This window comes from Amblyomma mixtum, chromosome 7 (genome assembly GCF_055824585.1).
Source record: "Amblyomma mixtum isolate Tamu chromosome 7, ASM5582458v1, whole genome shotgun sequence".
Taxonomy (NCBI): domain Eukaryota; kingdom Metazoa; phylum Arthropoda; class Arachnida; order Ixodida; family Ixodidae; genus Amblyomma; species Amblyomma mixtum.
In genome coordinates, this window is record NC_143018.1 from 79,896,516 (window position 1) to 79,910,807 (window position 14,292).

General features: G+C 47.5%; 1 protein-coding gene and 1 non-coding gene across 2 annotated transcripts; both read left to right on the plus strand.

Moving 5' to 3' along the window:
- The first annotated feature begins 883 nt into the window (after positions 1–883).
- LOC149336607 (uncharacterized) lies at positions 884–2,654 on the plus strand. Its single transcript, XM_089553010.1, has one exon. It carries the CDS (start codon positions 1,011–1,013, stop codon positions 2,169–2,171), a length of 1,161 nt encoding a protein of 386 aa, XP_089409136.1. The 5' UTR covers positions 884–1,010; the 3' UTR covers positions 2,172–2,654.
- A 9,567-nt stretch (positions 2,655–12,221) lies between these two features.
- Positions 12,222–12,293, plus strand: TRNAS-GCU (transfer RNA serine (anticodon GCU)). Its single transcript has one exon. It is a non-coding gene; the product is annotated as a tRNA-Ser (tRNA).
- The last annotated feature ends 1,999 nt before the right edge of the window (positions 12,294–14,292 follow it).

Sequence of the window (14,292 nt, forward strand, 5' to 3'; positions counted from 1 at the left end):
TGCTGTCACCCACTGGCGCTTGCTGCGAGAGTGCCCCGCGTGACGACAGCCTTCGCCCACACTGTCGAGCTGTTACGTAACGCGCCTGATAAAGACTATGTGCGGTGTTTGCTTGTTTCGCCGCTGGGGCTCGCTTCGAAAGAGGGCGCCTGGATATTCGCGGGTGTCTGCGCGCGCCGCGTGGGCGCGAAAATCGAGTGTCATGGCAAGGTCCTCCCGCTTTGCCGCGCTCACTTGCCGCTGCTTTTCAACAAGTGTAGGCTCGCGCAACGCTGATATACACCGGTTTGAGGGCGGCGAGGCTTTGCTTCTCTGTTCTAATTGCACTTGTTTTGAACCGCTTGTCAACTGCGATTAACAGCATGGATACGGTCAAAGGGTATATAAACGTTTTTCCTTGAATAAATCCTTTTGCAAGTGCAGCGCTCGTCCTGTCCCCTAACTCGTCCGTGTTGCCGTTTTGCGCTCTCGTTTCTGTCACAAATTCTACCCCGATAAGATTACAGGAGCGCTACACGTCAGCAGTACGTTCGCATCTGAGTCTATTTAACCTAGACCTTCATCCCGTTGACTGCTTAGCGTGCCCGTGCGCTACACTCCAAGTTGTACGTCACGCGAAGCGAGTTCACTAAGTTGGCCAGTGCTGACGACCAAGCGCTAGTTCGCCGCTACTCTGTGGGGCTTCAGCCCATTCACTTGCCAACAGAAAGAGAACAGTGATCTGGCAAACAGCACCTCTCCCTCTCTTCTTAGCTGCTCGCTCTCTCCACCAGTTTCTTTCAGTGTTATTGGCGGTCGCGCCCCTGCCCCGCTTGGCCCAGTAGTACATTAACTTCACTGGTTGCCTTTCGCCGCTGCTCCGTTTGCTCCCTGCTGGGCCGGAACGTGGTCTCCCAAAACTGGTCGGGTCTCCCGTCCTCTGATTTAGTCACTGCCTCTACGGCTGTGTATATACTTTCAGCGCTTTATTCACTGAAACGTTTTGGCCGCCCACCATCTGCAACAACGTCATGATGGGTGGCACGCAGTACACTCTGACTGGATTTGACGACTTCCTCGAGCGACGTCGTGTTACTTTCGTCGAGCAGCTACCCAGCACGCGACTCTGTGGCGCCTGTGGTATGGTGCCCAGCCGCTCTCTGATCCTACCCTGCGGTCACGTTTTGTGCCAGGCGTGCAAGCGTCAGATCGCCAGTGAAGACCAGAAGTGCCCCATCGACGGCATAGAGTTTGCAGAGGCCCAAGTTGTCTCGATTAAGTTCAGGCAGTCCGACTTGGAGCAGCATCGCGTCCTCTGCGTCGTCGGTGGCCGTGAGTGCAGCTTCGCCGGTCGGCTAGGCGACCTGAAGGAGCATCTCGTTGTATGCTGTAAGGACAAATTTAGGTGCTCTGGATGTCGGCAGTCCATTCTTCGCTGCTTAGCCGTTCATCACTGCCGGCAGTGCTACGCCAAGACTGCTCCACAGCAGATTATGAGCGCTACGGTCATCGCAAAGGCCGTTGAAAAGCTTGGCGGCATGAAGAGCGATCTCGAAATCATTCGGCAGCGGGCTTCCGGTGAGAAAGTTGACCTGGATGCCGTTGTCAATGGCGCCAACTCATTAGTAGAGCGCATGACCTGTCTTGAGCGTGAGTTGATCGAAAAAGAGAAGGCTAGCGGAGAACAAGGCGACTTGCTTCCAGCAGTGAAGAACACCGCGGTAACTGCCGGAGCATACCGCGCTGCTTCCAAACCTGGCGTCTTCATTTCAGCGTGCAAGTTCTCTAAAATTTATGCCGGATACAACGCTATGACCGGAGTCAAAAGGGATCACCTGCTGTCAACGAAAAACGTGTTGGCTGGCTACACATTCAAGCTGGTCTGCAAGTTCCAGAAGCAATGCAACAATGACGTGCTCTTAGCTTTCATCTTGTTTCTTGGCGACGGTGACTTGGATGATTTCTTAGAGTGGCCCTTCGCTAAGAACGTAACGGCAATCCTGTCGCATCCGAGGGATCAAAGAAAAGACTTAAGGCTGCCGGTGAAGATGGAAGATCCCGAAACGTTGAAAAAGCCTGCCCCTGGGTCTTGGAACGACGGTATTTCGACAGAGATGGTTCCCTGGAAGGACATCGAATTTCATGGGTTTGTTGTCAACGATACCGTCTACGTTAATGTTGAGTTCGAATAATGTCCGCAGCATTTGCTGTCTACGCGTGTCTTGATTCCTTATTTCTTTGTCGTTTTGGACCCCCAGTGCATTGTTTCTTCAAGCCATGTCGGGGTGCATTGCTGAAACAGTGCAACGTTCTTTATGTATGTTCACCTTTGAATTTAGTGCGTGCGCAATAATCGGATGGATACCAACCCCAAACATAGTCGTTCGTTGTCTGTTCCCTTGTCTGTTCGCAGCTGGCCTAGCGCGAGCGCTCCGTCCAGCGGCACTGCCTGCTCACCGTCGTCTTCTACGCAGCACAAATCCGTGCTTTCGCACTGATATGAATATAGTAAGCATTCTCTGTAGTTTTTTTTCCCCGGCATTTGGCTCTGCGGCACGCATCAACTACCTTTCAACGCGGATTCGGCCACATTTATAGTGTTCCAATTCACAGTAATATTCTATACATAAGTCATATTGTACTTCTTTTTCGCTTGAAGGGGGAACCATATACAGTCTTTGTCAAAAATTTACAGCCCAAGCGGTTTGCTTCCAAGCTTTGTGGTGGGGCTATTAAGCACATTTGACAGTTCTAAGCTTGGTAGGGTTTAGGACTTCAGTTCTCCTCGCCTGCACTGGGTCGATGCACCTGCGAGGTACGATAGCCGTGGATGCGCGCCATTGTGGCGATGTCAGGGTGACGTCACGGTCTCCCCCGGCGTCGCCCGATCGCCACAGTTATGGAGGGCGGCAACTGGGTTGGCCCCTAGCTACGCGTGCGACCATCCGGCAATGAAAGTGGACGGCGACCTACCTGCCCGGGCTAAAATTAAAATAAGAATTGGATGTGGCCGACGCCTTATCAAAGTGGCGGCGTAAACCGGCAAGCGCGTCAGGCTTTCTACTCATCACGTGTGCTGCTTTTCGCACCAAGCCCGATGGAGGCAGAGCAGACGCTTCCACACGCGACACCCCTCGACACGCGAAATGTGACGGTCCGTTTTCAAACCACGCCAGTGACGCAACGATGCATCTGAACCAGGGGTCACTTTCGCTTCTATCGCGCTCCGCCGGCGATTCAAAGGAGTGAGGGGAGGAACGTGCACAGAACTTTTCTAAAGTATTTTCCTCCCGGTCACTTGCGACTCGTTTCAGCTTATCTTGAGATTATATTTTTATTATCCGCTCCGCTTTAATGCGTTAATAAAATTGGCAGTGGCTTAGCTCGGCTGTGCCAGGATATAGGTAGCGAAAGCGAGCGCAACGACGGGGCAAACGGTGTGACGTCATACCAAACGGCGGTGGTGGCGAGGCGCGCGATGTGACGTCATGCCAGATGGCGTGGCGAGCGCGCGGCGTCCGCCAGCTGCGGCGGTTGCTAGGCAACGGCTCAAGGTCGGTCTCTGTGCCTCCTCGGAGCACCGCCACAGCGAAATCTCAAGTTCGTAGCCAGTGTAGCTTTCGCTACAACAATGTATTTTGGTTAGGTTATGCGAGAGCTTCCCCGGTTTCACTACCACCAGGGCTGCGCTGCCATCGTTACGACTATGGCGCCACGAGTAGCGCAAGCAGCGCAACTCTCGACATACCACAGGATGCAGCGGCTGCGCGCCCTAAGCATTTAGGTGCCCCGTTGCACCTTCTACATGCTCAGCGCTTCATGGCTGATCTAGCCGGGAAACTCGCCGAAAGTTTCTGAAAGCGCACACGTAGCATGTGCCAGGGCGACCGTTGTCTGCTAAGCAGGGCACAAAAATGTGCGAAGCCGCCGATCCTTCGCTTATCCTGGTGCTTGACATACCGTCCCCGACAGCCCCGAGAGGGCAAGTGAAACCGCAAGACAGAAAGCGACTCTGCATACCGCTATTCGGTCTCGACATTCCGCGTTTCGTTTTATGTGAAGCATACTAGCCGCACAACCGAGCTCTTCCTTGCTGCGCCGCGCGCGGCCGCGTAGCTACCACTTGACCTACATCGGCGCACCACGTGATATGACACCACAACAGCTGTGAAAGCTTGGGCTCAACTCGTGCGCTCGCTTGCGGACGCGCAGCCTCCACCGGCGGCCTAACTCCCGCTCCTTCCGCTAGGGGCGCTGACGTCACAACAGCTGTGAAAGCTGGGGCTCAACTCGTGCGCTCGCTTGCGGACGCGCAGCCTCCGCCGGCGGTATTCTTCGCATCCTAGGCTTTTTTCTTGCTTCTAAATTGTAACGGCACTGCCACGCGTGCGGAAGTAATATTACAGCGTTGTCTGTACGGAGCGATTTTCGCTTACGAAAACGCGCCGCTATCACGGGAATTTCTGGCTCCTCCATCATGCGCCTGCGATGATGAAAGTTTAGCGGCTCGGCCGCATGCGTTTCACACGCGGCGTGTTTTCGCGAGCAAAGGTTACTCCATGCTGGGCACGCTTTCGAACAGCAGAATTCGCATTTGCAGTTGAGTGATCGAAAACGAATTTCGTTGCGATCAATGACGGCATTACTAGCATGCCTCTGGTAAAACATTTTATTAACGTTAACAAGAGCAGAAGGCGCCAGCGTACTTACTGATTTTTGGCATCAATTTCATTCTTAGAAAAAGCTTCTGAAGAATCCACTGACGTAAATACAATTTCTCTTCATTTTAAGACAATTGTCCTGCAGTGTATAACTAATTATATTTCGATGGGACACAGAAAAAGTATCTTACGAACCCGTGGATCTCACTTGACGTTATCCATGCTAAGCGGCATGGAAAACAGCTTTGTTAGACTAACGAAAAAAAATCCGAATCCATCTACAACCTCCAAGTTAAAATCTGGTGTTATAGGATTCAAGGAAAAACTGAAACATTTCAAGCAGTAATCGTACAGTGTGATCTTTTCTAACTTCCTCAAAATAGCCCAAAAATATTCTGGAAACATGACGGAGTATATCCAACCGACAACTACCCAATTAACCAAATAGAAAACTACAATGGCCAATAGTTATGTTTCCTTTCAGTCAATCTTCACGAAAGACAATGGTATGCTTTCCTGTCTCCCACCGTCTCGTATTTCAGTGCTTGATAACGGACTCTGCAATCTTTATTCTCCTCCTCAACATTAACCCTAAAGAGACGAATGCCTTGATGGAATTCCAAAAGTATTCCGGGAAAAAAAATTGGCTGAGTTGTGCAGCAATTATCTGGAACAGGTTCTTCGTTAGTCACTGTCAACGGATAATCTGCCGCATAACTGCAAAAAGCCTAAAATACTACCGATCCACAAGATAAGAGATAGAATAAATTTTGCTAGCTTCAGACCCATATCCTTCACTAGCTCTGCATGCAAAATACTACATAGCTACATTTCTAGAATGGCCCCGCCGCTGTGGTTCAGTGGTTACGGCGCTCGGCTGCTGACCCGAAAGACGCGGGTTCGATCCCGGCTGCGGCGGCTGTATTTCAATGAAGGCGAAATTCTAGAGGGCCGTGTTCTTTGCGATGTCCGTGCACGTGAAAGGACCCCAGGTGGTCGAAATTTTCGGAGCCCTTCACTACGGCGTCCCTCATAGCCTGGGTCGCTTTTAGACGTTAAACCCCAATAAACCAACCAAACCAACATCTCTAGAATGTTAAAACTTACTATCGCCTCGCCAGCATGGTTTTCGAGCTGGCTTATCAACCATCCCTTAACTAACAGACGTAGTTCATGACCACACTCTGCATTAATAACCATTCCCAAACTGACGTTATTTTACTCGACTTATCTAAACCTTTTGATTGCTGGTGTCATTGCAACCTAATTGCAAAAATAGGGTAGGTTATTGGGAAGGGTGAGCTGTGAACTCATAGTAGAGTTTTGAACATATCCTTCCCAAATTGTTATGTTCAACCATATGCCATCTGATGTCATCCCTGTCACATCTAGGGTTGCACAAGGATGGGTTCTCAGCCTACTGCACTTTCTGACAGAACACTTCCAGGCAGTGCCTGATGGGCACAATCGCCGAAGTTTCTTCGCCGATATGCGACTGCTAGTTAAATACGGATTAATCACTACAGCCGCGAAAAGAAGGAGCAGTAAAGGAATTAACGAGATGTGGTCGACGTGGTGACAGCGCTCCAAGCACCCGAAAAGCGTTTGTCATTCCTAATGGTGACGTCCAGCGTTTTTTGATTGACATTTAAGGTGTTGTCCTTGTAGACTCTACTTGCAAAAGGAAAAAAACAATCATAACAGCGATGAATAGAAATTTATTGTGCTTTAAAAAGATGTGTTGAACGAAATCACGACTCTCAACAGTTAAACAGGAAGTAAATTGTTAGCAAGACAATGCACCTTAAAAGAAAGCAGCCATTGAGGTAACAAATTTGCAAAAAATAGGTATCTCATTCGTTCCTCGTGCCCCACATCACGTGCCCCCTCTAATACCCCTTCTCCACCCCCCCCCCCCCCCCAAAAAAAAAAAAAACCTTCAAAATATCCCGCCCAGGAATATTCTTGCCCTGTTCCTGCCATCAAAACGCAATTTGCTCGGTATGAAAATTCACACTTCTATGTTGGTGTAAAAAAAATCGCACGTAGTGTGGGATTGAACGTGCAGCGTGTCTGTGTTCGCAATTATTGTATAAAACTAAAAAGTTTTCTTTTTTACACAAAATGCGTTTTCTTTGGATTCTTACAAGACTTAATGAAACACAAAAATGAGTAGAAATCCTTGACAGTATGTTTTTGTGCGCGCTTTCTGGGTTTATCTTAAATTAAAATAAAAACACGAAACTTCTGGGCGAATATTGAAGCGAACGTTGAATACAGTTGAAGCGAACGAAATCACCAAATATGCTGAAATTCTCAGCCTTTGGCTTTTTCTTAAAAATCATCAATGCACACCACGTCCTCGGCCCGGTGCTAATGCACTTTTCCTGCACACCTTGCAACACCTGCCGCAAGCGCCCAGATTTCTGCTTAGTTCCTTGTTTGCTAAAGCAGAAGCCGCTCAAGGATTTTCCACAAGATACAACGAGTATGCATCGACGAAGCAGAGGTCGCCATTTTTTAGTAAATAAAGAACGGAGAACGGATACAGTCATATCTAATCGGCCTATCGCCGCCTGTCCAGCTTGCAGTGATGAATCTGCGTGCTGTTCGATAGCATTACTCCCGTGGCGTGTCGTGAATATCGGCATGTCATATGATTAATTCATGAAGACGCAATGAAAGAACGAACAAGACACGTGCATCCCAGGAGTCACGCGCTTTGTTCATTGTGTCTTTTGCGCCAGAACATCAATATTACAGAATTCCACGCGCCCCAGCATATGCCGCCCTGAACTGACCTCGAACCTTGGGCTCCATCGTTATCGATTCAGGCACATGCAATCGTGGGCGCACAAAAGGGCAGTATTTATTTTCATAATCAATAAATTCTCAAGCAGTTTTGTGTACACACAAGTTTTTTGTTCGCGGTAGAATTATCTGCGGACGATTGGGCTTTGCGGTGGTGTCCGCCAATATGCGACTTGACTCTCTCCGTTCCTGCCATTGTTCTCATTTGCCACTGTGAAACATCGGAGATGGAAGCTAGCGATACTAGCGTCTGGCGACGCCGATCCATTGTGTTTTATCTGATTGTATACAAAGCCAGACTGACGCGATTTCTAGAGCCTGTGGAGTTCGTAGTATCTCCATAAAGAAGAGTTTTGCCAGAGCTTTCTTCTTGCGGTGCCATCCAGGAACCTGGCATTGAAGGTGTTTTCCCGCCATTGCTCGAGATTGCAAGTGTCCACTGCATGGGACACCGGCTTGTGGCGTAATAATGTTTAGGCACGAAAGTACTGATTGCGTAGAGTCACCTTATACAAAGGTCAGCGAGGAAGGCGTCACACGTACACACGTTGTGGACGTATATAAGCGCCGTGTTGAGACGGCAGGAAAGCGAGCAGGCAGTGACGTAGCATTTGAACTAAGAAAGGACTCAGTTTCTGACAGCTACACTGAATCAGCAGTATGGCTTTCCCACTGGCATCATGGGTTCTGCTGCTCTTTTTGACGTCACCTGCGTGGCAGGCGCCTGCACCTGCCACCACTTCGGAGCCGTTGGAAGGTAGGGTGTTCAGCTATTTCCCAGTACTGAATCTTTCATCTAAGTAGAACAGCATTTTTCCGATTGATGCACTCTGGACGAATGAAAACAACTCAGTGCCTCTGCAACCTTCCGTGGCTGACAAATGGCAACGTTAATCTTATGGAAACCAATCCTTTTGGTGTACATTCACATCTTTATGCGAGCCTCTTGGTTAATTATAAAAAAATTATATTATAAAAAATTATATTATAAAAAATTATAAAAAAAAAGTATCATCTCGGTTACATGCACTGCCAGTTAAAAATATCTGCGGTGTTCTATTTCTAGAATATTTCTAGATTTTCAGCGCTGTGTTCGACCCTTTCTCCCCTTTGGCCCTGTGCCGTAGCGCTGCTCCACTAGATCTGCGGTTAATTTCTAAACAGCCTGCGGCCCGTTTTGTTGCATCGGGTAATATGTTGCGATTGGTAAATGTGTGGTAGCAGTGCGCCAAATTTAGCAAAGCGTATCAGTTCATGTCTGCCGTTCATTTCCCTTTTCTCTTCTCCAGCGCGCAACAGTGGGCTCTGTTGTACTCAATGAATTTTAATGAAGTGAGGTCATCTGTGGTCAAATAGCGCCAATGCTCATGGTGTTTTTTCTTCTATGCAAGGGAAGGTCAGCGACCCACTTTGCACCAGGCTAGGGAAAGCTTGAATTCATTGAAAACCGATGGGCATTTTGCGGCACTGGGAATCGAACCCCGCACCTCCTGAATACGAGTCGCATGCTCAGATGACTAGGCCATCGCGAAGGTGGGTCTCTCGTACTTATGGGGACCCAACTTTGTCACAGAGACGTCTAGACTCCCTTTATTATCAATGCTGTCTTCTCAAAGCCTGTGTTTAAAACCGCTCTTCCGTGTTGCAAGGCTTCCAAATATCCGCGCTGTTACTGGCTGTTTTTCTGTTAGCATTGCCCGTTTAATCACTCTCCAACGTCAGAAAGAGGCATGTAAAGCCACTACCAAAGCAGTCTTAAGCCTTGCTTTTATGAAGTAATTTTTTTTTTCATATTTTGGTAAGCATAGGAAAAATGAAGGGAAGACACATTTGGGAGTGAGAAAAAAATCCCTTTATTAAACATTTGCATGATAGTTTGTTCAACTCTTCACGCGCGGAAAGAAAGGAAAGTGATACCAGAGATTCATTAATTTATTTCCGCAGGCCCCTTTCGTAGCTATTGCCTAGCTGGTCACTAAACCTCAAAACGTCTGTAGGAGCGCGAAGGTTTGGCAGTAATTCAGAGATTTAGAGGTTTTTGCTAGTAAAAACGCAGGTAACAAGGTAGTGAACTTTCTTTTCTTACATAGGGGCCGAGAATGTCCACGTAGCGTGGAAGTAGTTTCTTCATTCTAGATTTACTCGTAGTGGGCCCGTTCTTATTGGTGACTCCTGGCTCCCTTTACGCAGGCGTATACTCGTCGTCTCCTCAAGATCGTCTCCTAAATCCCCGAGATCTCCTCGAGAGGCAGGGCCATTTCGAAGGAGACATCCTGCTACCCAAAGGTTACCCCGAGGATGTAAGTCAGCACCTTGTAAACAAAGTGAAGGAACAACCATATCCAGAACCGTGTCTGTGTGGAATGAATTTGTACAGTACTAATTACGGGCGTGTCAACGAGAGTTCCAAGGTTTAGACATTCGAATTGGAAGTTTCTGCTCCATAAGAAACAGATGGCACACTGTTACGTGAAAACAAATATATTTTCACGTTGCCGACATTCTAAATGTAAGTTTACTCTCTGTAAGAAAAAGATAGCACATAGAGAGGCGAAAACGGAAATACCAAGGCGTGCTTGAATACAACTATATTCATACCTAAAAATTCTGAACAAAAGCCTTTTTTGGTTTGGTTTGGTTTTGGTTTATGGAGTTTAACGTCCCAAAGCGACTAAGGTTATGAGAGACGCCGTAGTGGAGGGCTCCGGAAATTTCGACCACCTGGGGTTCCTTAACGTGCACTGGCATCGCACAGTACACGGGCCTCTAGAATTTCTCCGCCAAAGAAATTCAACCGCCGCGGCCGGGATCGAACCCGCGTCTTTGCGGTCAGCAGCCGAGCACCATAACCACTGAGCCACCGCGGCGGCCTAAAAGCCTTTTTTAGCGGGACGCAGTTATGAGCGAAATTTTTTTTCATGCAATGTTATACTTCACTTTAACAGTCAATATATCTGCAGATGACACACTCGCACTCTCCCATTTTGTTTTTTCTATTAGCCGTTTTGCAATCGTTAAAAGCGTTCCCCATCTTTTAAGGCAGTTTTAACTGTTCGATGAGATCGATGCAAACACTATAAAAGAAAGTTGTTGCTACACTTGAGAATAATAAACTATTACCTTCAATATTTTCATAACAGGACCTTACAATTTTTTAATTTTCAAAATTTTTGTCCGAGAACGTTGGACATGTGACACTTAAACGAAATGTCTCTCCCGCAAAAACTCGATAACACAACGGCAGGTGAATTCCTCAATGTCTTCACATTCTTTGTTTTCAGCCGCATCGTTAGTTCAGTTAAGGTTCTCGGCTGCTGACCCGAAGGACGAGGGTTCGATAACGACCGCAGCGGTCGCATTTCGATTAGAGTATATGCTACAGACCCTTGTTCTGCGCGATGTTGGTGCATTTTAAAGAATCCCAGGTGGTCAAAATTATCCGGAGCCCTCCGCTATGGAGTGTCTCATAGCCTGAGTAAGCGTTGGGGCGTTACATCCCAATAAAACGAAACCAAATCATTGGCTTTCGCATATATCTTCAATTACTAAGAAAATTGAATTCCCGTAAGTCGTAGATAAAATATAATGAGGAAGATGCACCAATATCTTCGGCGTTTTCATGTCTAAAATGAAGAATTTGTTTTTGTATGACTCAGTTGACACAGCTAGTGAAAGCGCAATAATAAAAAGTAATAATCATTTATTCGATCCAAAAGAAGGTGATTACAGCGGGAATATCTTCTCCTTCTTGACATTGGTTTGTGGTTTACGCAGTTCAACGCCCCAAAGCGACTCAGGCTATGAGGAACGCCGTAGAGAATGGCTCCGGAAATTTCGACCACCTGCGGTTCTTTAACGTGCACTGACATCGCACAGTGTATGGCCCTCTAGAATTTCGCCTCCATCGAAATTCGGCCGCCGTGGCCGGGATCGAACCCGCGTCTTCCAGGTCAGCAGCCGAGCGCCATTACCACTGAGCCACCGCGGCGGCTCCTTTGTCATTCAGATGCCGGAAAGGTGCACTAAAATGGATTGATTCTGAGCTCGTCTTTTTGCCGCGGGAACTCGACCTGCACGCTCCAAGCAGTCTTGGAAACTTCGATTTGTTGTCCTGTGCGGTCCATTTCCCTATAAATCGAATTAAACGTCCCGGCTCTCACCTTTTAAAGCGAAAGCGTGTAGATCGAGTTCCTGTGGTAAAAAGACTAGCTTTATTATTTTCCCGGCGTAAAGTAGGCAAGAAGAGGCAAAATTAAATTGCCTGTTAGGATTATATCGTCCGTTAGGCTGATTTGCGCTCGTAAAATTTTGACTCAAGCGATTCTTGCTAGCACCCTCAATATATTATTTCAGACATAATATAATAACGATGCATTGTGCCTAGATATTTTGTGAGGCGAGAAGTCCTGCCACTAAAAGTGGCTACTATGACCAGCACAGCTTTGTGCAGAAAGTGTTTTTGTTTTTTCAATTTGCTCCTCTTTCTGATTCCCTCTTTAGTTAACCAGTTTACGTAAAGTGAAAGCCAACAGAGAAAAGTTATTCAAGAGCCAGGTGTGAAAATTTCGCCCCATTAGTGACGGATATAAAGCCCAGCTGAGAACTTCGAGCTGCCTGGAACTAAACAGCGCCCAAAAAGAGCGCAAGGAAGACAAAATAGGGACACAAATGGACGTGACACCCGGTGGACAGGCATCCCGCCATATAGAGAACTCTGGAGCGTCAAAATCCGCCGGAAATATTCAACATTCTCTTTCTTCTTCGAGCTCCGCCGCGGTGGCTTAGTGGTTATGGTGTTCGGCTGCTGACCCGAAAGACGCGGGTTCGATCCCGGCCGCGGCAGCCGAATTTCGATGGAGGCGGAATTCTAAAGGCCCGTGTGCTGTGCGATGTCTTTGCACGTTAAAGAACCCCAGGTGGTCGAAATTTCCGGAGCCCTCCACTACGGCGTCTCTCATAGCCTCAGTTGCTTTGGGACGTTAAACCCCATAAACCAACCAACCAACCGATATTGACCGAAGAGTGTTGTCAACATAAGCTCTATTTTGAATGCCATGTAATCGTGTGGCATCTACACCTATTTACCTGCCATAATACCGTTGATATTTTTATTTTCGAACGAATTATTGGGGCGTTCACATCTTTGCAAATAAAAGTGAAGAGTGTAATTATAGTAACTGTTATTTAATGACATGAACGCAAGAAGTGAAGAACTCCTCGGGCGTAAGGTCATGTGAGCATGAGGTGTGGTAGATGCACGATTCTACCTTATCTTTCTCTAAGGCACATATCGGATAAAAACCTGTCAGTAGAGACAGCAGGCGTGAGCTCCCGACTGGTTCGAACTCTGTTCCGCATTGGCATACTCACGTGTCTCTTATCTCTGATTAGAACATTCCCGCGGAAGCAGGCCATGTTCAGGCGATAGTAAAGCAGATAGGAGCCAGGACACACTCTAGATGGAACAGCCGGTAGAACTCGACATCTACCGCCTACTTCGCTATGTCATGTGCCTCTTTGATGCAAATAGAGAAAAAATTACGAGGAACTTTAGCGGCTAAAGTGGTGAAAGGCGAAAGCCTGAGTGCTGCATTCTGCTACGCGATTGTTCACTTCACATATTGTTGGTGCATCAATTAACTGCCAGTTAATGACGCTTAATCTTTGCCTTTAGGAGTGGAACGCTACAGCGTGTTGTATCGCTGCCAGGGAGTCCACAGAGCGCCACCACCCGTTCGGTGCAATGCCCTGCCCTTTGAACGCAACGCTTTTTGGGGAAAGGAAATGGCGCTGTAATTCTCTGTCATCTCGGTGGAAACCTGAAGCGCAGCGTAGAGGAAGGGAGGAAGTGGAGTGAAAGACCGTAATGAAGAAAATGAAAATTGTATTTGAGGAAAGGAAATTGCACAGCTGTCTCACATATTTCGGTGGACACCCGTCAAAATTCGCGCAGAGTGGCGTCACGACCATTTCGACCATTCTGAAACGCGGACAAATTTGCTAACACGTCTTTGTCACGACAGTATGAGCCATTAAAGGCTTTCGCCTTAAAAGATTCATAACTGTGCAGCCGTTGTCAATGACACCAACGTCCGGCAGGGATGGCGCAATATTGCACCACGCAAAGACATTAATCGAAAATTCAGATCGCAAGTCCAATTTTTTTCTGGGCAATAATATTTCCGCTAGTAATAAATGTGCTTTCGAGCAACCCTTCTGCTTGCGCTAAAAAGCCGCATCTTGTGTCGCAAAGGATCCACACGTGAAGTGCTGAATCATATTCTGACCCCATGCCCGACATTCTTGAAACGTGGAAAATTGCAAGATACTCTTACAGAAAGATTGAAGCAAAAGGTCCATTTTTCTTATATGTAGCAAAATATTCCTCTTAAAGTGTTTCAATCAATCTCATCGAACAGTTAAAGGTGCAGTGAAGAGGAATCTTAACTTGTCTTTTTGCCGCGGGAACTGAATCTACACGTTCCGAGCATTCTTAGAAACGTCGATTTATTGCCCTGTGTGGCCGATTTCCCTAATTAAATCAAATTAACGTCCGGCTCCCGCCTTTTTTTTTTTTTAATTCTCCCCGTGCGGTGGGCTGAGTCGGCCAACGCGTGGAGTGCCTTTCACCCAGTCCCGTGGCGGCTTGCCGCTCTGCCATCGGCGGAGTAATACGTTGTAGTCCGTAGTAGCAAATAGCCCTCGTGTATTTTTATTTCTGCGGGCTTATTTTGCGGCTATATTATCGGCGAATGAAACTATTTATTCACGGAAACCTAAAAAAAACAAAATAAAGCGAAAGCAAAGCCTCCACGGAGCTGGCTGAAGGCACTCCACGCGT